The sequence below is a fragment of the Protopterus annectens genome, chromosome 12.part0 (assembly GCF_019279795.1).
Source record: "Protopterus annectens isolate FY-2018-M chromosome 12.part0, PAN1.0, whole genome shotgun sequence".
Lineage (NCBI taxonomy): Eukaryota > Metazoa > Chordata > Ceratodontiformes > Protopteridae > Protopterus > Protopterus annectens.
This window is the reverse complement of record NC_056746.1, coordinates 313,437,169-313,461,008: the sequence shown is the minus strand read 5'-3', so window position 1 is coordinate 313,461,008 and position 23,840 is coordinate 313,437,169. Positions and strand designations below refer to the sequence as shown.

The window sequence follows — 23,840 nt, the reverse complement described above, 5'->3', positions numbered from 1 at the left end:
CGAGTCGGAGCCAAGGTCGGCTCCGAACCCATCCAGCAAGAATGAAGGCGAGATAGACAACTTAACATTTGTCCATTAAAACAACTTCAAATGTAAAAGTCATGGGCAATCAGAATTGCCATATAGCTGAAACACCTGATTGTTCATATATAAGGGTATATATATATTATTATTCCATGTGCCTCTGAGACACATCACCAGGAGCATTTACTCATTGGAATTTTTTTTTTTTGCTTTTTTTTTTTTAGTTTTTTAATATGGAAACAGTCAAAACAAATAGAATCTAGAATGTTCTCTCTCTCTTATCTTGAGATATGTTATGGAAAAATGATTGATGAGATTGCTGTCTATTTATAGTTAACTACTGGAGTGTTAATTGAACAACAGTATACAGCTATGGGAACAGCTTTATCTCCCAGTTAGATTTTTATATCCCAGTTATGCAAGGTTGGGAGACAATATGAGAAAGCAATCATATAACTAATATATATTAAAGACGGTTCGCTTTATTGACTATGTCTTTTTAATTTGGAGAGGGCCTATTGATATCTTGAATCATTTCCTGAAATATATTAATAATGTATGCTCATATCTTAAATTTACTTATAATTATGACATGCACAGAATTAACTATTTAAATCTATTTATAAGGAAGATAATAGGTTGATATCTAAGATTTATAAGAAAGACTTTCAGAACAACATGTACATACATTATTCTAGTCTCCATCCCAAGAAAACAAAATCTAACATTGTTAAGGGCCAGTTAAAAAAGAATAAACAATCTTACTATAGATGATGATGTTTTCGTACAAGAAACTGAAAATTTCTGTAAAAGAATGGAACGTAGAGGGTATCCTAACAAGGATATGAATAAGTTGTTAGAGAAAGAAATAGATGAAAGAAAGAAATGTATCTAAATGTGATAGTACAAAAAGTAGAGAATATACGCATAAGACAGCACTAGTAGTGCAAAATAGTGTTGATTCTAAAGCTATAAAAAGTATTATTAGTAGAAATTGTGGTATTTTCAAAACTAATAATGAAATTATTAAAACGATAGGTACATGGCCCAGGTTTGTACAAGAGAGAGCTAAAAATGACAAAGATTTCTTTCTAAGTAAACCAAATAGAAAAATACAAGTTGAAGGTAAAAAAGGAATGAATAAGTGTTTCAACTGTAACGTGCAATTATTTGTATACTGACTCTAGTGAAATTGAAGTGGGAAACTATGTAGTCAGAATACCAGGAAGCTTTTCATGTAAGAATAAAAATATAGTTTATTTATTAATGTGCATGGATTGTCATGCTTTTTATGTGGGAAGAACTACCAGGGAGCTCAACAGAAGAATTTATGAGCATAAGTATGCTATTACCAATGGTGATGAAAAGAATGCTATGTGTAAACACTATAAAGAAAGTAAATGTAAAGTTAACTTCAAATGTTTGGTATTAGAAGCATTGAGTAACACCAAGAATATTATTAACATAGAGGAAGAACTGGGATGGCTAGAGTACTGCTGACAAGTTAAATTAAATTCATGTTTTTTCCCTGGTCTCAATAATAGAGAGGAATTTATGTACTTAAAAAGAAAAGGGTTAAAACACTGACTTTTTTTAGAACTTTATCAGACGTTTTATTTCTCAATTTAGCCTATTTTATCATGTGACTAGGCTTTTTCTTTAATTTAGCCTATTTTATCATGTGACTCGTCTTCTTAATTTAGATTGGATGTTGTTGGGTGATGTATCCCAAGAATGGGTATTTAATGTATGTAATGAACAATGAATTTTAGTCTGAAGAAGTCTCTGAGAGTGAAGGGAGACGAAAGTGCTAACCAAAGTCATTGTCTTGTTAATAAAGTGCCGGTAATTCTACAGATGCTGCAATTTATTTTTTATTAAGTTTCCAATTTGGTTAAGTCTGATTTTTTTAAGTTGGTAAAGAGGAGGAAAGCATATAGGAGGACAGAGAGGAGGAAGGTTCTAGATATGGCTAATCTGGTATTGTCAGTGAAGAATGGCTTGCTCCTGTACAGTGAGCCAAGTTTATGTGAACTTTCTTAATTGTGATGGCTATGTGTTGGTCAAATCTGAGTTTATTATCAACTGTCATGCCAAGGAGTTTTGTATGCTCAGCTGGTTGGATGACTGTATTGCTTGCTGAGAGAATGGTGAAAGGAGGTGTGGTTGGTGAATGTTTGCTACTGGTATACACCATTAACTGTGTCTTTTTGGGGTTGGATTAGTTGTGATTTACATAGATATGTTTCTATATCATTAACAGCTTGTTGGGCTACTATTTGGAGGTCTGGTAAGGCTGAGCAGATTAAAGTTGAATTGTCCACATACGGAACTACTTAAGTGTGTGTTGTGGATGAGGGTAGATCATTGCAAAAGATGGTGAAAAGAAGGGGTCCTAGTATGGACCCTTGGGGGACTCAGACCAAGACAGGCAAACGTGGTGAAAGTTCAGATTTCCATCGTGTTGCTTGTTGTCTGTTTGAAAGATAGCTTAGGAACCAGGAGAGGGAAGTCTTTGATAGGTTTGCAGTGGCAAGAGTACTAAGGAGTTTCTGATGGGAGACCGTGTTGAACGCTTTTGACATGTTTAGGAAGATTGATGCTACTTCCTGGTTTGAATTTCTCAGTTGCTTGATGGTATTAGAGAAATGAATTAGGGCTGTAGTGGTGCTGTGTTTTGGTCTGAAACCGTGTTGGGTGGAAGAGATAAGGTTGTGAGATAACATGTATTGTAGTAACTGAATGTGGATACATTTTTCCAGAATTTTGACATGGGGGGGAAAGGATGGCAATGGGTTTGTAATTATTTAATTCTGTTGATGTTCCTCCTTTATGTACAGGGGTGACACAGGGAATTTTCCATAATTTTGGGACATATTGCTCTGCTATAGATCTATTTAGCAAAATGGAGCTAGGCAGAGCTATGGCATCAGCTGAAAGTTTGAGGTACTCACTGGGGAGTTGGTCAGCTCTAAGGAAGAAGGTTTCAGTTTTTTCAGCATTGTTCTTGTGGTGTTAGACGGGACAGGTTTGAGATCAAAAGAGTTGTTAGTTTACATATTAGGTGGAAGAGATGGTGGGGTGGAATTGTTCATTGTAACTAAGAACAGGATGGTGTTTATAAAGTAGGTGCTGATTTGTGAGGCAATACTCATGCTTTGTTTATTGGTTGTTGCTTCTAAGGGTTGTTGCTTTACCTGGGTGGAGGAGCGAGTTAATTGCTTGCCAGAACTTTGTGGGACTGTTTTCATATTTGTTTTGCATAGATGTGTAATATGTTTTTTTTGTCTAGTTTGAGGTGGGTTTTTTTTGTAGTTTGATTGCGGAGCTGCTGGTATGCTAGCAGAGTTTTATTGTCTTTTGTTTTCTGATATTGAAACCAGGTTTTGTCCCTTAGTTTTTGAAGTCTAATGGTTTCTTTTAATATTCAGGGCAATCTCTTATTTATATTTATAAAAATAGGGGGCAGAAATAGAATGTTTATAAGACTATATAGTTAGAGTGATTATCCAGGTGCAGAGCAGGAGCATAACCATGAGTTGGACAGGTATTGTTTGAGTTTGGCTTTAAAGGGTTTCAGTTTTTCTAGCTGTCATAATTAATTTCTTGTGTTGTTTTACAGTTTACTGACATAACTTGAGTATACTAAGTCACCAGCTAAGATTTTAGATTTAGTAGAAAATGGGAGACAATTATTTCTTGAGCACAGTTCCCTCATAGCTGAGTAGTACTGGATAATGTTTAAAGGAGGATAATTTTTGGATTTATAAACTGAGTCGTTGGCAGTAATGAATTGTGTGCAGTACAGATATTTTGGAAGCTTAATCCAGCATGATTGTTTAAGAGATGGAAAGGTAGTTGCGAATTTATCTATCTTGTTATAGAATGCATCCAGTTTCTATATATATATATATATATATATATATATATATATATATATATATATGTTAGTAATAATGCGAGCTTCATAAAGAAGTGATGGGAGAAGATAGAATGAAACTATAGTTTTCCTAGCAGATTCTGAAAGATAAGGACTAGCTGGAAAAACTGCTCCAAGTTTTGGTGTGTTCTTTTAATGGTTAGAAGAATTAGATGTTCACATTTTAGGTTTAAATCTATAGTAACACCCATCTCTATTGTAGTATTGTCATTTGATATAAATCAAAAGTTTTTTTTTTATTTAATATTGTCTTGTTAATAACAGCATTAATTTGCTTTTGTTTGCATTTAGGATTAGGTTGAAGATGTATAACTGTAACTCAACAGATAAGGCTGACTCTACTGAAGGTACAATAAGTTAGGAGCAAAGCAGATAAGGGCAGAGTCATCTGCATACTGCACTATGCTAGCATGCTTGGTTCCAGTGTAGAGATCATTTAAAAGATGATAAATACACTAATGGTATTAGGATTGATTGCTGAGGAACACCAAAAGAGACAGGGAGAAATGATGAGTATTTGTTTTGTTATTTTTACAGCTTATTGTCTATTAGATACATAGCTTATAAACCAGAACAGGGATGAGTGATCAATTATTTTATGACTGGGATATTCCTACTAGAACTGGGCTCTTTTTTAGGGGAGATCTGAGGTGGTATTTATACTACTACTAGAAAATTTGGTCAGGGCATTGGGGAAATTCCCCTACTTATTACTGCACTCATAGAGCATGCAGCAAATAGTGTGAATGTCCATTCTGTTCCTAGGATAGAGGCAGCTGGGAGAATGGTGCATAAAGATGGTGACAGAAGGAAGTGGAGCCAAGGCAAATGCCAGCTCTGTAGTGATGTTTTCTTCTACAAGAGAAGAAAATGTTCTGGTTGCTGAGAAAGGAGAGCGGACAGAAGATTCCAAGGCCTTGAGAAAGGAGAGTGGACAGAAGATTCCAAGGAAGTCTTCTAAAAGGTGTTATTTGAAGGGTCGAAGAGTGAGAGAGAAATTATAATTACAACCCTCCAATTGGGAGTGTTGTGGGATAATATGCTAGAGAATGTGTTCAAACAGGTGAACAGGAGACAGGAAAGGAAGCTTTGTGGGGTGAAATCATGGAGAAATTGAGCAGCAGAGAAGAAAGGCAAAAAAAATGTTAGCAGGGACACAAAAAGAAGCAGGAAAGTAGAATAAGAAGTTGGAATAATTAGAAAAGAAGAAGTATGTTGTAAGAATACAGTGTAAAGAAGAAATCGAGTTGGACAGGTATGAAATTTGGGACAAGATAGTTGTGCCTTTAGGCATAAAGGCGCAGGAGGTAACAGCATTTATTTTAATAAACAGACACATACTGCAACATTTTCTTTCAGAGTGCTGAGGTTTTAGAAGTTTTTCTACAAAAGTATGGAGAGAAAAAAAGACATTGTTTCGTGGAACAATTATGAAGTTAAGACATTTTTTTTTGAGAAACACTAAAAAAGTCAACATATAGTTTCGAACAATGACTCAAAGAGAGACTGTTAAAATATTTACTTGAACTTTTACAATGAAATAAAAGACATTTCAAATGTTTTTGATAACAGAGGACTTTTGGACAGGTGCTTGAGACTGTAATGCGATTTTGAAAATGGTGAATGGTAAAATTGTACATATTCCAAGTGTAATTAATTTTGATGGGAATAGAGCTGTTAAGTATTGGGGACAACAGAGAACATTTTTTGTAGGAAAAGGGGATATCTTGTGAATAATTGTGATTAAAAACATTATTACTTATGTGCAGAAATTGGTCCTAATGCAAACAAAAAAAAAACTGTTGTTATAAATGTTAGTAAACAGGACATGTATGGATGGAGTGTGAAGAGAGGAGGTTAGAACATGAAACAGAACAACAAAACGGAAATAAAAATGAAAAATTACAATTAGAGGAACAACAAACAGAGGAAAAAGGAAGTAGGGAGACACAGCTAGAAGAAAGTTTGGATAATATACAAAAAGGGGGAGGAGAAAGAGTATTAAAGAGATCGGTGATGAAGAGGATATAAATTGGAAAGTGGTTAAGAAGAAAAGAGTTAAAAAGATAGGAAAAGAAATTGGGAATAAAAGCTAAAATGAAGGGAAACGGATAATTATAATAATCTCCAGTAGTCTGAGAAAACAGCAAGAAATAATCTTAGAATACTATCAATTAATGTTAATAATATTAAGAATATAGTTGTGAGAACTGGAATAATAGAATGGTGTATTAAGTGTGATGTGGACAATAGTACTAGAAGATATTAGTGCTTTAAATGAAGAAAGAGAGCAAAAAGAGACACTATGGTTGGGTGGTATAATATGGAATTTGGGACAAGATGTTGTTCAGAAATTGCTGTATTACATAGAAAAAGGAATAAAAATTCTAGATCATAATTTAGTTTAATCAGGAAGGTTGATGGTAGATTTTAGATGTACAGATTAATAGCAATATATGCATATGTGCTACATAAAGAAATGGAGAACTTATTTTCTGATATATTAAATTATACTATACTAAATACAGAAATTATAGTAACAGGAGATTTTAATTGTAATTTAAGAAATGAAAAGCAAAAATATAGAAAATACAGAACTGATAAGAAAATAATGGAAGAAATAAAATGTGGGCATTAAAAATTATAGAATTTAAGTAAAAACACATATCAGAGAGGAAATTTTTGGACAGAGATATATTTTTTTCTCTTGCCAAAACTATAAGAGTTACAACAGAATGAGTAGTAGAGACAGTTTTTTGAGCATTTATCAATATGGATTGAAATAGATGAAAATAAAAAATATATTAAGATAGGGAAGGGCATTAAGAGAATCAATGAAAAAGTAGAACAAGGATAGTCAGGAAGATATAATAAAATTATGGAAGGATCATTTAACAATAAGATTTTTTAATAAGCACTAGTCAGATTAGTGGATAACATTTAAAGAGAAATATAAAAAAAAGATGTATTTTATATGGGAGAATGAGAAAAGACAAAAAGACAAGTAGGAATATGGACAAATTCAAAAGGATGTTTTAAGTTGTTTAGACAAGAATTAAAGAAATTATCTTAGGAAAGAAGAAGAAATTTATCAGAAAAATCAAAAGAAACTGAAATGTTGATGGACAGGGATTAATGAACAAGCCAGCACTGCACATATTCTAAAGCTGAAGTCTTTGAAATGACAGAAGACCAATCCTAATAACCCCAGTGGTTAATAATCAATTTTTCAGTTAAAAAGTTGTTTTGCAAAAAACTTTTTTATCTCCCATATAGCTTTTTATTTCCCACAGAGTTCTGGATGGTTGTAATATCTTTATATTTATTTTTATTTTCCATTTTTACTTTTAATATTTTCAGTTTCTTCAAAACAACTGATATGTTTAAAATTTTTTTCTCATATTTTATCATCAAGTAAATGACTGGAATGTAGTATGGAATAAAGGAGGAGTGGCAGGTAGCATAATGGTTTGTCACATCATGTGACTTCAAGAGAGATTTTTAAATTGATGGGAAATATAGGAAGTTTGTCTGAGGAAGTCTTGAACTTATCTATAGTTTTTTTTTAATATTAATTGCATTTTTCATGTGTGATTAATAGTTTTACACAATAAAGTCAGTTTTTTGCCCTTGCTGAGCATTTTTTAATTCTGTTATTTACGTTCTGTTTACAATAGTTGAAATCTGGACAAAGCCTAAAATAAAGGTTCAAAATTAAGAACAGATTTTAAATATTGCTGCTTTAAAATTAGAAAGTTGCTCGAATAGAGCAGGTTTTGTTTTAGCATGCATTTTCTGAAGGAAAGTCAAGTCTGAAGCTCAAATGTATGCCATTATTTAATGACTTCAATCCCCAATGACTGGCAACAGACCACACATTTTAGGAGTAAGAGATGAAAAAAATGAAGTAAATATCTGGTTAAATGTGTTTTGCATTTGAAATACTTCCTCCAACACCATTTACATAAACTACAGCAAGTTTGGAAATTGGACTCCCATTAAGAGGGTTGGCTGTTCTTTGGGGATTTCCTATACAGTAACAAAACCTGTCACATCCTGAAAATAGACAGTTTGGTACTAGGGGACTCCTGGCCTGCTGAGAAAAGGAGTATGAAACACCTGCTTTAAAGCTATCTTAGTTTTACCTTTTTTTATAGTTCCATAAGGAGGTTTTTCAGTTAGCTCTCAAACAAGGTACAACACTTAAAACAGGGTCTAATATATCTGTGTTGATGTCCTGAGGAAAAGGTTGTATTCACAGTCATGCATGCCTCTGTATGATTACTGTAATTGTTAAGGCTATCATGGAGATACCCACAGCATTATCAGTATGCTTTATCACTGTAAGCACCATCTCTGTCAACAGTACAGACCAGTTTAAGTACATGACTCAGGATTTGCAAAGTATCATCACTGCTCTTAAATAAACTGCTATTATTTTAACATGTGTACTGAATACTTAATTGTCCTAATTTCTAAGCTACAGGATGCATAAACTGCTTTACTAAATCTGTTTCCCACTCAATTTTTTTGTCAGCTAGCTGTGTTGCAATGGCATCTGTCTTTTTATGGCACTGTAAGGCACTAAGGGAAATTGTAACTATAGCTGCTACTGAGGTAATGAAAAGGTCCTGTTCTATCTAATGTAACCCTATAAACCTAGCAACCTTTTTGACAAGAGTTTAAAACTCTTTACCAGTACTAGACATCAATGTTGTGAAATGACCACAATTTCATCACTTTGTAGAAACCATTTATTTTGTCGAACATTTAGAATACCAAAGACTTTTTATGCCGGAATTTGAGATTAAATTCTCATAGGGTGAAATAGTAAGCAAAGAGTGGGAATTTACCCTTTCCCCAGAATTGTATGGTTTCTTGGCATATATAAGTTGCAGGGAGTACAGGGGCCTTTATTTTTATTTATTTATTTTTTTTCATTTAGTTAAGTTTTGATCTTTATGGTTTGGTCTTTTGCAATTTGAACATGGAGTTGTTCCATTAAATGCTATACATCCAGACAATGTGAGTATGTGTGTATATACACCCATCCACAGACACACATACAGGGGAACATAAAATGCAGGGGCGGCTTGTGCTATTGGACTACAGGACTGCAGCCCCCCATCCGTAAAAATGAAAAATAAAACAGAAATAAAACAATAACGAAAGGAAAATAACAAAATAAAATTAAACGAGTCCCGGACCATCACGCATGCTCACTTGCAGCATTTTCCGCTACCCGGACTGTTGGTGAACCAGTCGGGAGCATGCTCAAAGACCCCAGCCTGTCTCACCAGCAGTCCAGATTAAGAAGACAACATTGAATTTGCAAATTTCCCAGATGTCTATGCAGTTACAACTGCATAGACAGGAAGGGGATCGGATTGCAACATCCACAGGCTGGTGCTCTCGCAGGAGAGAGCATCATGGCACAGAAGGGGAAGGACTTGCTTGCTGGATTGTACAGCTCATTGTCATGGGCTTTTAGCTGCTGCAAGGGATGTTCTATATGGGTGATGGATTTGCTGCTGCAAGGGACTAATGGATGATTTCTGTCTGCTGCAGAGCGAGTAACATGTGTGTGTGTGTGAAATGCCCCAGTTGCTACATGGTGGTGGGTAGAGAATAAGGCTTGAACCCTGTAACTTGGGCCCAAGTGGCAAGAGCCTGAATTCCCTACCCACCACTATTTGTAAAACAAATTGCAGATTTTTGCCTCATATTTGTTCTATTCCTCATAAAATCTATGGTTTCTATATTTTTGTTTCTTGATGCAGTCAGTGATGCAGTGGTGTACTGTTAGCATTCTTGCCTAACAGCTTCTGGTTTGATTCTTGGCTGGGGTGCCTTCTGTGTGGAGTCTGCATGTCTTCCCTGTGTTTGTGTGGATCTGCTCTAGTGTGTTCCCATCTTACAAAAACATCTGTCTGGAGTGTTTCTCCCTGGGCCTCTGCTAAAAATTGGCTTTTGTTCCAAATCAGACTTTTCTGGTTAACAAATGTTAAATAAAAATGACAAGCATTTGAATTTCAGACTTCATATTCTTCAGAAAGTACATGTTAACACGAAACCTTTTATTCTAGCAATTTTCAAAGTTTATAAGATGGATATTTGAAATTTGTCCCTATTTTTGGGACTGTATTCCCCCATTATTGGCTTTGTCCAGGTTTTTTGTGCTAAGGTTGAGAGCTATGGTGAGAACTGAATTCACTGAATATGTTTGGGGGCTGTATTCCTCCATTACTGGCTTTATCCATGTGTTTTTTGCTAAGAGGTTGAGAGGTATGGTGAAAACTGAATATGTTTGGGAGGCTGTATTTCCCCATTATTGGCTTTGTTCAGGTGTTTTGTGCTAAGAGGTTGACAGCTATGGTGAGAACTGAATTCACTAAATGGTAGCCATTTAAGTTTCAGTCTTCCTCTCTTTCATAAAGCAGATGATTTGGCGTAGTGGTATGTTGCTCTGATTGTTCTGCACAGGGTCTTAGGTTCAATACTTGGCAATGAAATGTATGGTAGTAGCACAGCATTTTATTCTAGCAACTTTTCAACATTATACAAGCAATGTTTAAAATGTCTCCCTGGTTTTGGGGCTTTTGCCCCCCCCCCAATACATTTTGGCTTTTTCCAGATTTCTTGTGCTGCAAAGTTCAGAGATACAGCTGAGTGTCAAGTAGATTTTACAAGTGGAGAGCTGCAGGGGAACAAACATTTAATGCTGCTTATACTGAATCTGCTTGCATTGTTAATAATACAACAGGTAGTGTACTTGCCTCTGATGCAGAAGGCTGTGGGTTCTATTCCCACAGTAGATAAATGCATTGCTAATACTGTACTGTGTTGTAATTGGGAAGGGCGGCAAACTCAAAGACAGGCCTGGCTAAACTATACCTCCTAACTGTCCAGATTTTCACAGAATGAATAGATTTTTCCTTCTTATTTTTGGTTTGTTCCTCATAAAAGTTGTGGTTTTCTGGCAAGTCATTTAGGAATTAAGTCACTAAATAATGACAGACACTGAGTTTCAGACTTCATAACCTTCACAAAAATGCATGCTAAAGTAAGTCATGTTATTCTATCAACTGTCTCAGTTTATACAAGAGCAATTTTTAGTACTGTTTATATTTTCCCCCAGTATATTTGGCCTTGTCCAGATTTACTGCATTAACAGGTTGAGAGGTACATGCAAATAAATTGCTTTATAGAATTAGGCATAGCCAAACCTCTCAACTATCCCCGATTTTGTCTCAAAATGTTGCTCTTCCCCTAATAATCCCTCCGCAAAATAGCAATTTTGGAAGAAAACATGGAGAGTTTACAATTAAGAAATAACTGTAATAATCAGAGTTATAGATTACTTTTATTTCAGAAATGCATTTAGATTCTTTTATTTTGTCAGCTGCTCAAGTTAGCAGTACTAATATTAAAAAAGTGTCCCTTCTTTGACAGGTTCCCAGCTGTATTGTGTGGCTATTTTATATTTTTGCATCACATTTTTGGTCCATTTTTCATAAAACTGTGTTTTTTTGGCAAATTAGTGGCAAATCATTAAATAATGACAGGCATTTGAGTTTCAGATTTCATACCCTTCAGAAAATTCATACTAATGCAAGACCTACTATTCTATTATCTTTCTAAGTTTATAAGTGCAATATTTAAACATTGTCCTTATTTTTGGGCATTTGTCCCACTTCTATGTATGGCTTTGTCCAGATTTCTTGCTCTGAGGTTGAGAGGTATGACAAATGTGTCACAGGGCCATCACAGTCAGCCAGAGACTTTTCAAATTGTGACATACTTGTTGCACCCCACTCCCCCCCATGTAGTGACTCTGGATGTGTCCAAGCAAGGCAAGGAGCAGTTATGCAGTGTAAATGTGTACAGTATCTCCCCATCCAAGGTAGACACAAGTACTACAGTGGCTTTTCATCTGTTCTTGATTTTGCAGAATGGTCTGGTTTCTGTCATATTTATGTACTGTTGATTTATGCTTATTATTACTCAGAAAGTGCCTGTTGCTTTATGTTTAAGCAGCAATGATTTAATGACCATCAGATAAGCTTGTCTGAGATCATAAGATGCAAGTAAGCTTTAATAAGCATACTGTTAAAGAACTGCCAACATTGAAAGCCTTTCTGTTGTTGCCATGCAGAGAATACATGCATAACTAGATAATGTATAAGCCTTGGGTATTGAAATGCATATGACAGAATTTGTAATAAAGGACAGGATTACTTTTAAGAAGCTTATTACACTTGTTGGAGACTTCCAGTCATCTCTGCAGGCTTTACCCGTAAACTAAACAGAATGCCAATCTATCATGTGTGGTCCGCAATGTATCTTGAGCTTGTTTCTTGTTTGCTTTTCATTTTTTACTTTGATCATGTTTTCCCCATGAAACAAGTAGAGAGTTGTCAGGCAGCAGGTCTTTTTTGGATAAGAAACATTTTTACAAGTGGGGGTAACACAGAGATTGCTACTTTCAGCATGTTACTTGGTACTTTAATAAAGCTGAATATAAATTATAATTAGAACTTCAGTGCAAGGAGAACTGGTTTGAGTTGAGTGCTGCTTGTTTTTCTTATACTTGATTTTGATTAGCATTTCAGTAATGTATTTAACAAGTAATTTATTTTTTCATGCCTCACAACCGTTTTGTTTCCATCTAGATATTAAGTAAGCTGTCATGCAGCCAATGCATTGAAATATTTTTTTTCTTCTACACTTCATTTTGTCTTGATTGGACTCTCATAATGACGGTTTGGCACCCAGGGCAGCATATTTAATTAAAGTTAGTTTTTGTGGTTTTGAGCATAGCTCCTCCTCTTTCTAGTTGGCTGCACCCTTTCCCATTGACCCCACCCATTCAGTTGTCTCCTGCACCCCCCTTTTGATTTGATGTCACCAGCCACCACTGATAAAATGTAGAAAACACACCAGCATTATAAAACAGCATTGTTTATTATACAAAAGAACTTAACAATGCCGGTTCTTCACAAACAAAAGTTTTAGGGCTAAAAACAAGCTCATAGCCAGTAGTACCTTCAAGCACAGTTCAGTTCCATACTGCTAGGTTTCACTCTATTTCTCAGTAGTTCAGGACTCTCTAAAAAGAAAAAAAAATCCAACTTCCTCCTGGAGTCTTCTGCCAGTTCATTCTGGTGCCTCATTTCCAGACCTACTGCTCAGGACATCAACTTCCCTTCACAAAGAGAGAATAAACACTACAGGGGATTTCCTCATCCCATCTTTCATACAGCTTTAATTGTATCATTAAATTTGTTTTCTTCTACTAATATAACAAATTATCTCCCTGCTCTAAAAAAGAAGATTCTGCCTTAAAGCAACTGTGTTCACTTACACCACACTCACTAAAATTTGCTATATATATATATACTATTACATTCAATATTTACACACGTTGGGTTATGTGTACTTTCCCATTTGTTAAAATCCACCAGGCTATATATATATATATATATATATATATATATATATATATATATTTTTTTTTTTTTGGGGGGGGGGGTCAAATGTAGTCCTTCCAAACCATAAAACCCTCATAAGATTAGTAATTTATCCAGAATTAGATAACGGGTAACCTGTAAATCAGCACTCTTAATGGAGAATGAACAGGGTGTTAATGTACAGATAATGCCCACTGAAAAATGGGGTTGTCTCTTCATGGCAGAAAAAGTGCTGCTGTGAAGCTTGGACAATTCAAAACTAAACGTCTGCCATTTTTTTACAACTACTGAACAGCTCTGTTTAGTGATCATAAAATTAAAATAAAAATTAAATAAATTGAAAAAAAAAGGCATTTTTGTGTGCTTGTACATGTGTGCAAATGTGTGTGGGTGTTTCTTTCTGCAAGTGTGAGAGTGTGTTTGCCTGTCCACATGAAAGCGGAAGCAACAGAGAGAGCGAGAGAAAAGGGGGGGGGGATCAAGCTCTGACTGCTAAAGGCAGTCCATTAGCATGTTTTCATTAGACATGAGATATGAAGCTCTTAATATCTGCTAGTACTAACACAGTTTAACTCACTGTGTTTTTTATACTTAAACATGAGCGATATTTGCAAAATCAGGGACAGTAAATGTAAGGAAGGAAAGGTTGAGGTTGGGATGAGAGAACTGCAGTACCTTGTATTCTGTTTTTTATCTTAATAACATGCAAATTTGAAATTGGTTGTAGTTGGTGTGTGTGTGTTCATTTCCCTTATAGTTACAGATGAGAATTCCTGTTCTTCTGTTAGTTTATGTTTGCATGTCCTTTGCCACTAAAAAGGATGTTAACTTTTTGCCTTTATGGCATGCAGATGTGATCATTCCTATACTCCTTTTCTGTATTTTTCTGTAGTAAAAACGTTCAAAAGGTATACTGCCCATACAAATAAATATGGTAGGAAGCTTTCTTTTTCATTGTCTGCCTCTTTTTCAAGCTTGTTTTTGTTTTCTTTAGATCTATTTGTCAGTTTTGAAGAACTGGGACATGCACCAAGTGATGTCGATGAACTTGCTAACTGTTGCAGGTAAGTGACACTACACAGTAGAATGACATTTATTACATTTATTGCCACAAGTCCTTCCCAAAGAAATGTGGAGCTTAGTCACCTAACTTGCATCACGGAAATGAAGGCTCATTTTATAATTTGCCACCTTCTAGTCACTTTGCAATAGTCATACTCATCTGCAACATCTACAGTGCTTGAAAATTTCCCTTTTTATTTTTCAAAAATACTGAATATCTCTGGGTCATAGAGTTTCTGATGCCTGTTATTTCAGAACTCCCTAAATTACATTACACCAGTACGTAATCTCAGTCAATTAAAACCTCACTTTGCAAATAATATTCTGTCTACCTATTTTTCTAACCTTGCTAAGGTCTTCACCACAGCACTATCCTTTCCCCTTTCCCTTGTATAATCCTCTTTGATGCAGAAGAAATACCTGTCATCTAAGTGTGTGGCTTTAACATAACATAATTACCACAGTATGCCAACTGCTGCATTCATCTGTAACTTCAGAGTGCTACAAATCTATCTGATTTTTGTATATCCTCTGTTAATTACATGCTCTGTGAAATTAAGTTGTTAAACTGAACTCCTGTTTCAAAGGAATGTAGCTGTGACTCACTGAATAAAAACATAAATACATTACATTTACATCTTGTGCCAGTGTTTCTTGCATAGTCTTTTGACAAGATTCAATATGCTTACTGTAGCACAGCCCTGGAAATGTCTACACTCACCTCTTCTCTGGTTCTTCCAGCCTTAAGATAAGGGTTTGCTGAAGAGGAACTGAAAGGTAGTAAAAGCTGTAGATGCCAATAATACATCACATGTACTACTAGCTCTCATAAAACCAAACGGAGAATTCTGCTATTATTGATATCTTTCCATTTTATTCAGCTGGTCTAGCTTCTTGTTACTTAGAATATGTTTAACTCAATCCAGTGACAACAGCTGCACTATTAACATCCTCTGAACAATTAATTTTCTGCACAGCATCACCTTTCAGACTATTCTATATTTAGTCACTGTTTATCTTCTGCTCCACGGCAACATGTTCCTGTCAAGAGAATGAATCTTAACACACTACTAAGTGCTTTATTTTAAGGGCTGATCCAATGAGCACCCTCACTAATTCTACTATACTGTACAGTAATAGACATAACGTATTTCTCATGACTTCTTACTAATCTTAACAGGTGGCCATGTCATCATGTCTTTCCTTTTATCCGGATATACTCAGCAGGATTCCATCGGTGTACAGTATGAGATGCTGTTTTACAAGCTGGTACACATGACTCTGGACACTGGCCCAAGCAGTCACAGACATCATGTGGTAGTGAGCAGACCCAAAGCAGTGCTGAAATAATTTGCCAGTCTGTTCCGTGTGTGAAGCTCAACTTTACAGTATTCATTGGATGACATCATTAGAAGCCAAAGATGAGTGTGCATGTCTCTGTCACTCTCTGTGTCTCACATGCATACACAAATAAACAGAAGAGCAGTGCAATACACACTATATCAGACTTTATGTTGTTTTTTATTATTTTAATTCTAGCATCTTGGCATTCACTGAACAGTAAATAAGCAGTGATAAATGACAATGGTTGAAGTGTGCAGTTGCATTATATAAAACATGTTTAAATGCTGTATCAAGAAGTCAGTGACATGGATAATATAGATATTATGATGCAGAATATTTTTCTGTTGTGCTCACACTTGATTTAACTCTCAAGTGCACAAGTTAATAAGTATTTCCTAAATCTACAGGAAATCTCAAGGGGGAAAATATATAAATTAGTGTTTACTGCTCTCTTCCCCATGCCTTGGGTTGAGAGGGAAGGCCTGCTTTGACTTAAAAACAGACTGATAATTTCAGTATCTCTGAAGTAAGGAAGTTGCATGATTACTAGAAGGGAATGTCCTAACTACAAGTCTGCCATTTGGAAAGAAAAATCCAGTTTATCAGTTACAAAATCACCCATATATTGCAACATAAGAAATATGTCTGTCAGTTACTATCTCAGTATTTCAGTGAAATTGCTCTAGAAAGTTAACAATGCCACTAAAATATCAAAATGAGGCTACAAGCCTATAAATGATTTTGTCACTTGTTACTTAAGCAAAAATGCATGAAAAGATGCGAGTTAATAAAGAACCTGCTCACTCCTCAAATGATGATTTCGTGATATATGACCAAGAGACTTACCCACAATACATATGGGTGAATTCCAATTATGTTCAAACGCGCATACAGTTCATAAAGTCAGCAGTCAATATAGCCATGGTAAAAACTGGTAGTGAGTTCTGCAGCCATGTTTCAATACAGTATATTCTGGTTCCAGAAACGGCAAAAGTATCAGTGTCATTTTCATCACTATTTCAAGAAGTACATACATCAGTGTTTTAAAGACAGATAAACTATAACATAAAAATCACCTTTTTAATGTACAAAGTGAAACATGTCTGTTCAGAATGCAAAAGAATAGTTAATGAAAACAAACAGTTGACATAGTGCATCACACCTGGAGTAAACCAAAGTACAGTAAAAGGGGTTGTTACACTAACACCTTCAAATAAGAGTTAATCAATATATATTTACATCAAAAAGGCAGGAAATGTGTAAAACAATGTACTGTGCAAATATTCACTCTCACAAGTTCAGGACAGCCACTAAGTCTGAAAAATAAAGAAATCTTCAGGAACAAGTATATAAAGATAAACACAAGCAATTTAATACTATTAGTTAAGCACTTTCATCCTACTGTTGTCTACCAATGGACTTCAATTGAACTCAGTGTTAAAGAAATATTAGGTTACCTCATTACAGAACATTTTAATTTTACATAAATTTTTGGCTACCATCCACTATCCACTGCTGTCTAAAACACCCTGATTTACAAAAAGCATGCATTTATTCTGATTTAAAATACATGAGAACTAGGTAGCAAAGTGATGGAATGAACCATAAGACAGTATAGAAGCTGTGTATTTGCTATTTTGTACAACCACAAATGCTTCAGTTTAATATATAATGATGTCAGTGCTGGAATCTGATAATGCCTCTAATACCTGCTGTGAACCCACTAGTCTCAAGCAATGTTACCATATAGTCAAAAAATGGCATTTTCCTTGAGAAAGGATGGGATATTTGGACAGTGAAACAATTTTAGTAGATTTCTGTCTAATGTATGTTTTTCCATATCATGTTGCCATAGCTAACCTCATTTCTACATGAACCAAACCTTAAGAATGTCATAGTACCTCTTTCCATCCCAAACTGATGATTCCACACATCCACTATGGTGAACCTTTCAGATCTTCATGTCCTACATATATTCTCATTACACGAAACAGTATCTGAATTGTCTGTGGATATCCAGAGTATGAAATACCCTTTTCTCCTTTTTTTTATACCACTTTAGGCATAACTGAAGAATTAGTACTCAAAGAAACCCTGTATTTGTGGAAAATGAGATAAGGTTATGACCCATCATAAGAGCTTGCAACTAAGACACACTTTTTTGCAGAGGTCAGAGCAGTTTGCAAAACTATTTATCATTTTAAAAACCTCAAATCAGCTGAAATACTGCTTGAAATCACGTCAGAGCAAATTTTTCCAAAATTTAAGATAACAAAGAGGAGCAACCTGTTTGCTAGGTGGACAGATGTGCAGAACTCCTGGCAAAAATATTCTGAAATAGGATTGAAATATAGGGAACCATGGGCAGACATGATGAAATGGACAACAAATGAACACTGACAGAAGAATGGACAGAGGATAATAACTCACAAAACTACTATAGTAACAGAGAAAGACTAGCTGAGGTTTTTGGTCTTGTTTCGACACCAACAAGGAAATAGTTTCCATTTACTAATGCATACTGTACGTTTTTTCCTAGTAGTTTTTTTGCCTCCTTTAACATCTGCTGCACATCTTCAGAAAATAGGTGCCTAGAATGTTTTAAAACTCTCTCTCTCATCCAGACATTTAGTTGAAGGTATTTCAAGTTGGGGTGCATCATACTTGTGTAAGCCTAGTCTGGGAGGAAGCTTGTGGCAATTGTCGTTGGGCATTTCAAAAACAAGGGAGAATGAATGCTGCCAGGGCAAGAAGGGTGTCACCACAATGACCTTTGGAGAGCTGTTTTGAATCTCAGAATGGCCTTGGATATCATTGGAAAGGCATACAGGAACATTCTCATCCAAGGAAAACAGAATGCATCAGTTTTCCAGACCTGCTTACAAGTGAGTCATAAAGCAGAACTTTGCCAGTTGTTTACTGTGAATGGAGGAAAAAAGAGTGAACTGATGTGTTTCTCACAGCTGAATCAAATCCTGGAAGACCTCCCCATTTCAATTTCATTTGTGACAGTCTACCCTGCTTTTAATCAGCTTGTCTGCCACAATATTTTGCTCTGCTGGAATGCATTACACTCCTGTATCTTATCTCAAGCTTTCATGGCTAATCTGCACAGAGGTGAAAATCTGGATCCCCCTGTTTATGTAGGAAATTATTGAGGTATTGTCTGTAATCAGTTGTAGAACTCTTGGGGAGAACAGATGACTGAGAGAATTAAGTACCTTTAGATTACCAGCATCATTTTTATGTTTGTGTGTTATAGTCTGCCTTTTTTGTTCCAAAACTCTAGACTTCAGCCCTCAAAGGCACAACTTTCCAAGCAAAGACTGAGGTGTCTGTAGTTACAGACTGTACCTGAGCTGGTGGAGAGAATGGGACACCTGGTCTCCCTCTCCACCAAAGCAATTCTGTTTTTACAAATCCCAAAACTGGAATTTAAAGTGTCCGGGACTGTTGATATTTGGACCAAGAAGATTTTAGGTACCACTGAATTATTCTCATATAGATATGGCTAGATAAATTATGTGACTCAGATGCCATGAATCATAACATACTGAGAAATTTCCTTGTGAAGTCAGGAACACATGGAAACACTCAGGAATCTGAGGCTATAGAGTTGAGTTAGTTGTTTGGGATTTGGAAACTTACATGGACAGTGACCTGACTTTTGACAACCATATGTCCAATGTTGTAAGAATGTCCTTTTATAATGGACATCTTATAAACAAAGGGATTGTGTCTAGATCTACGGATGTCATTGTCCCCCTTTACTCAGCCCCCATTAGGCCAATCACTGAATATGATACCTTTTTGGCATGATAAGAGGTGACCTGTGTCTGTTATACAAGACACAATACTGATGGATTTACTGCACGTCAGCATGTCAAATGGCATCAGAAATACATGTTCTAGGGATGTAAACCTCTTGTGTATCAACAGAATGGTTTGGAGGGACAGGTATACCTCACAGAGGATACCACTGCTCTGTAACAGACTTCCTATCCACATAAAGCAAGGTTCACTTCTGTCCATATTCAATCACAACTTAGATCTATGGATGGGAAACAGAAAATTTATCCCAGGACTGCCCCCTGTACTGCTAATGGACAGAGGCAGCTCTTAAATGCTTTATCCCATGTGTGGGTCTCCTCGAATTACATATGGTATGATCCAAGTTATTCTCATCGGGGTAATATATAATTATCGGCCATAAGATGGATAAGGCCAGTAAACAACCACATGGGATAGGTTAACTTGAACACAAGAAGGATACCATCTAGGCTTAAAATGGCATGCAAGGGCAGCTAGCCCAGTAATTACCTATGAACCTATACCAACACCAGTACATACAATGAATGGCACTATCAGTAAAAGAAAAAAAAATGGAACATATTACCCTTTGCACAAACTGTGGCAGTGTGATATGTGTAGTGGTAAACAATGCGGAGTGACCCACCAAACTCGCTCCTGTCTATTTGCTTATGCATAATTACTAAAATATGAGACTGGTAGCCCTTTACTAGTTGAAGTGCCACATCACTGTGGTGTTGTCTGCAACCATGTGCAAGGGTCACAAAGACCTAAATTAAAAAATAATACTAATAATAGCATGAATCACAGCTATTATCCTTTTGACACCTATGTACTTTGGCCTGTCTGACATATCCCACAGGTTACACAGTTTTACACTCACTGAAACTGCTCCCAATCAAAATCTGAGGCATTTGTTGGTACAGATTGTGTTGGGATATGAGGAATAAAGTCAAACTTGAATTCTCAATTATGTGCAGTCTCCACCCATGCAGCTCTTTCGTGAAAAGGCTCAAAAATAGAATCTGAAATTCCAGAGCATGACTGACCTCTGGGAAATGACTATGCAAAGGTAAATAAGTTATATAAATAAAGACACATGAGAATGTCTGGAAGTCGGCAAAGAGCTATTCCAGGGGCTAAGCTCTTTGTGAATACTCTTAGAGCTGTGGATAACACAAAGGGTAATACAAAGGACTGATAGTGTGACCCAGACACAGAAAATATGATGAAAAAGATCTAGAACTTGTCTCTATGCAAGTCCTTTCTTTGGAACCAGAAATAATCTGAAATAAACACTTTTGCCCCTATGGCCGAAGGCCCTTGTTCTATTATTCGTAGGGTTAGCATGTGACTGCAAATGGACAGATTGAGGTCTTGTGTCTGGGACAGAGTTAGAGATACAGTGGCAGGAGAGATGGAGAGGGGAGAATGCAGGTGTAGTCATTCTAAAGGTGTAAATTGTCTCCTTTTCTGAAAAGATAATGGTGGTTTGTTAATGTTGGTTGCCTCCTACCATCCTGTTTTTTGTGCTCTGTTAGTCAGAAGTAGGCAGGGACTGTTGAGATATGTTTCTGGAGGGCATAGGGTTTTGATTTATGATGAGGACCAAAAATAGTCCAACTTCTTGAACGAATTTCCCACTTTCATCATGGACTTTGAGGACCTGCATAGTAGAAAGGAGCAAACACAATTTTTTTAATCTAAAGCAGAGTTCAAAATCTGACATTCAACTTCACTTGCAAACCTCTGGTTACATACCAAGGCATGCCTGGTTAAGACAGAAGAAATAGCAGCAGCCTTAAACACAGTATGCATACAATCATACACACACACACACACACACACACACACACACACACTTACTTTAGGGCACGTTTGAGACCTGATGTATATTAGAAATAACTGGATTCAGAAAGGATTTATCCTCTGAAGGCAAATTAGTAGGGTACTCCCTTAAAGTTTAAGCACAATGCAACAAACCTCCACATATGGCCCTGGTAACTGAAAATTTTAGAAGCTTAAGTGTCTAATGAGAAAAATATCTTCCCAAATCTATCCAACAGCTTACATTTTTCATCCTTTGAGAGGGGTCAGGATTTACCAAAAACCTATTGCCAGCTGATGCTGAGACAGAAATGCTTGCAGGATCAGACTGAAGGTGAGAAAGCAAGAATTTGCTTACTTCAGAAACTCTGTAATGTCTATCTGCCTTTTTATGGACTGAAAACTGGGAATCAGGATTACTGCAGACAGAAAGCACAGTTGTGCAAAATCTTACCATAATAGTATATGTCCTTCTGTTCACTGTTGCAGTATTCCTGAAAGAACGGATGCCCCATCCCAGGCAGCCCATAGCTTGGCCAGTATGGAAAAGCTTGAAAAGGATCTTGTTTGTGCAGTACATCACATTTATGCTCCTCACACAGAACACATGACATAAAAGTGATGTACGGACGCAAATACCCAAAAGTGAATTGCCTCAGAAGAGAGCAATCATCATAGGACAAAGGAGTCCATGCACATCCAGAAGGAAAAAATGCAGAATAAAGAAGAGGGGGTTGGAGGGAGGGAGTGAATACTGCAACAGCAAACAGAAGGACATCTACTGTTATGGCAAGACTTTACATAACTGGACTATGTCCTTCTATATCACTATTGCAGTATCCTGAAAGAAAGGAGAGTAAAAAAGCTCAAGAAACAGAATGGGAGGTGGAAGGCTGAGAAGACCGCTTAACAAGCCCACAAAAAATGGTTTAATCAAAACCTGCTCTGGTCCTAGAACCATATCCAACTTATAATGCTTAGTACAGGTATGCACTGAAGACCAAGTAGCAGTTTCAAGGATGGAATTGGTGTCCAACCACTTGAAGACGGCACCGGAAGAGGCAACAGCCCTAGCAGAATGAGCTTGAATAGAAACAGACCATGAAAACAACAAAAAGAAATGGCCTTAGGTATCATTCTTAGACTGAACTTTAGATTCAGCCCTACACTAACAATCATCTTTCTTTTTATTTCTCCTTCTCTCCTTGCTTTCATTCTTTACTGACTCCTCTATGTTCTATACTTATCTGCTGCTTAAATATTTATTTTTGTAACTTTTTCATTTGTAATGCTTCTAACTTTGTCAAATTTGCCACCTTCCCTTGCTGTCTATTTTCATTCTTACATTCTGACTCACTTGATTACCATGTTTGCAAGTTCACTCATACTTTTTTATATTTATTATGTATACTGTGCATTTTTTTTCCTCGCTAAAATTTAGTTTACCTTAGGTGTATATATTGGGCTAACTTTTAATATATTGTTTTTTGTTTCTTTTTCTGGGGCCTTCCCCCCGGGACTCCACTGACAATGGGCTAACACCCAGTCGGACTATCCCAGTTAACAAAAGCAATTAAGTAAATATATATATATATATATATATATATGTATATATATATATATATATATATATATATTTGGGTCCTAGTTGTTACATCGAAACTACGGTTCATCGAACCGTACTTTCACGGATCCACTTTAATGAAAGTGCATTTTATCGAAAATGCACTTTCGCTAAAGAAAACCAAAACAAAAAAAAAAAAATGCAATTTGCATGTAACATTACTCGTACGTCAACATGTAGTGTTGATGTACAACTAAGCAAACTCTTGTTGAGATTGTGGTACAGTGGGGATAAGGGAATATTCCCTTTTCTCCACTGTAGTGCGATCTTGGAGTGAGAATATTAAAGTGGGGGGGATGCAGCCCTCCGCACAGGGGGTGCAGGGGTCTTGTCCCCTGCATAATTGTGTTTAGTGTTTTTTTTTTTATTTAGTTTTTATTTTTCCACGAAAGTGCATTTTCGAAATAATGCACATTCGCGGAAATCAGTTATCGGAAGTATGGTTCAATGAGCCGTATTTTCAATAATACAACGTAGACCCATATATATATATATATATATATATATATATATATATATATATATATATATATATATATATATATATACACACACACACACACACACATGCGCACACACACACACACACACACACACACACACACACACACACACACACACACACGCGCACACACACACACACACACACACACACACACACACACACACACACACACACACACACACACACACACACACACACACACACACACACACACACACACACACACACACACAC

The 23,840-nt window shown here is 36.1% G+C and overlaps 1 protein-coding gene across 6 annotated transcripts in view; it reads right to left on the bottom strand.

Moving 5' to 3' along the window:
- Nucleotides 1-23,840, bottom strand: part of STX17 (syntaxin 17) — a 1,023,817-nt gene that overhangs the window by 260,722 nt on the left and 739,255 nt on the right. Inside the window, exon 1 of one of the 6 annotated variants that reach the window (XM_044089384.1) lies at nucleotides 15,218-15,413. The exons of the other annotated variants lie outside the window; for them this stretch is intronic. Within the exon in view, the coding sequence (XP_043945319.1) occupies nucleotides 15,218-15,304 (87 nt within the window). The 5' untranslated portion in view covers nucleotides 15,305-15,413. Of the gene's footprint in view, nucleotides 1-15,217; nucleotides 15,414-23,840 lie in introns of those variants that run through there. 6 annotated transcript variants of the gene reach the window in all.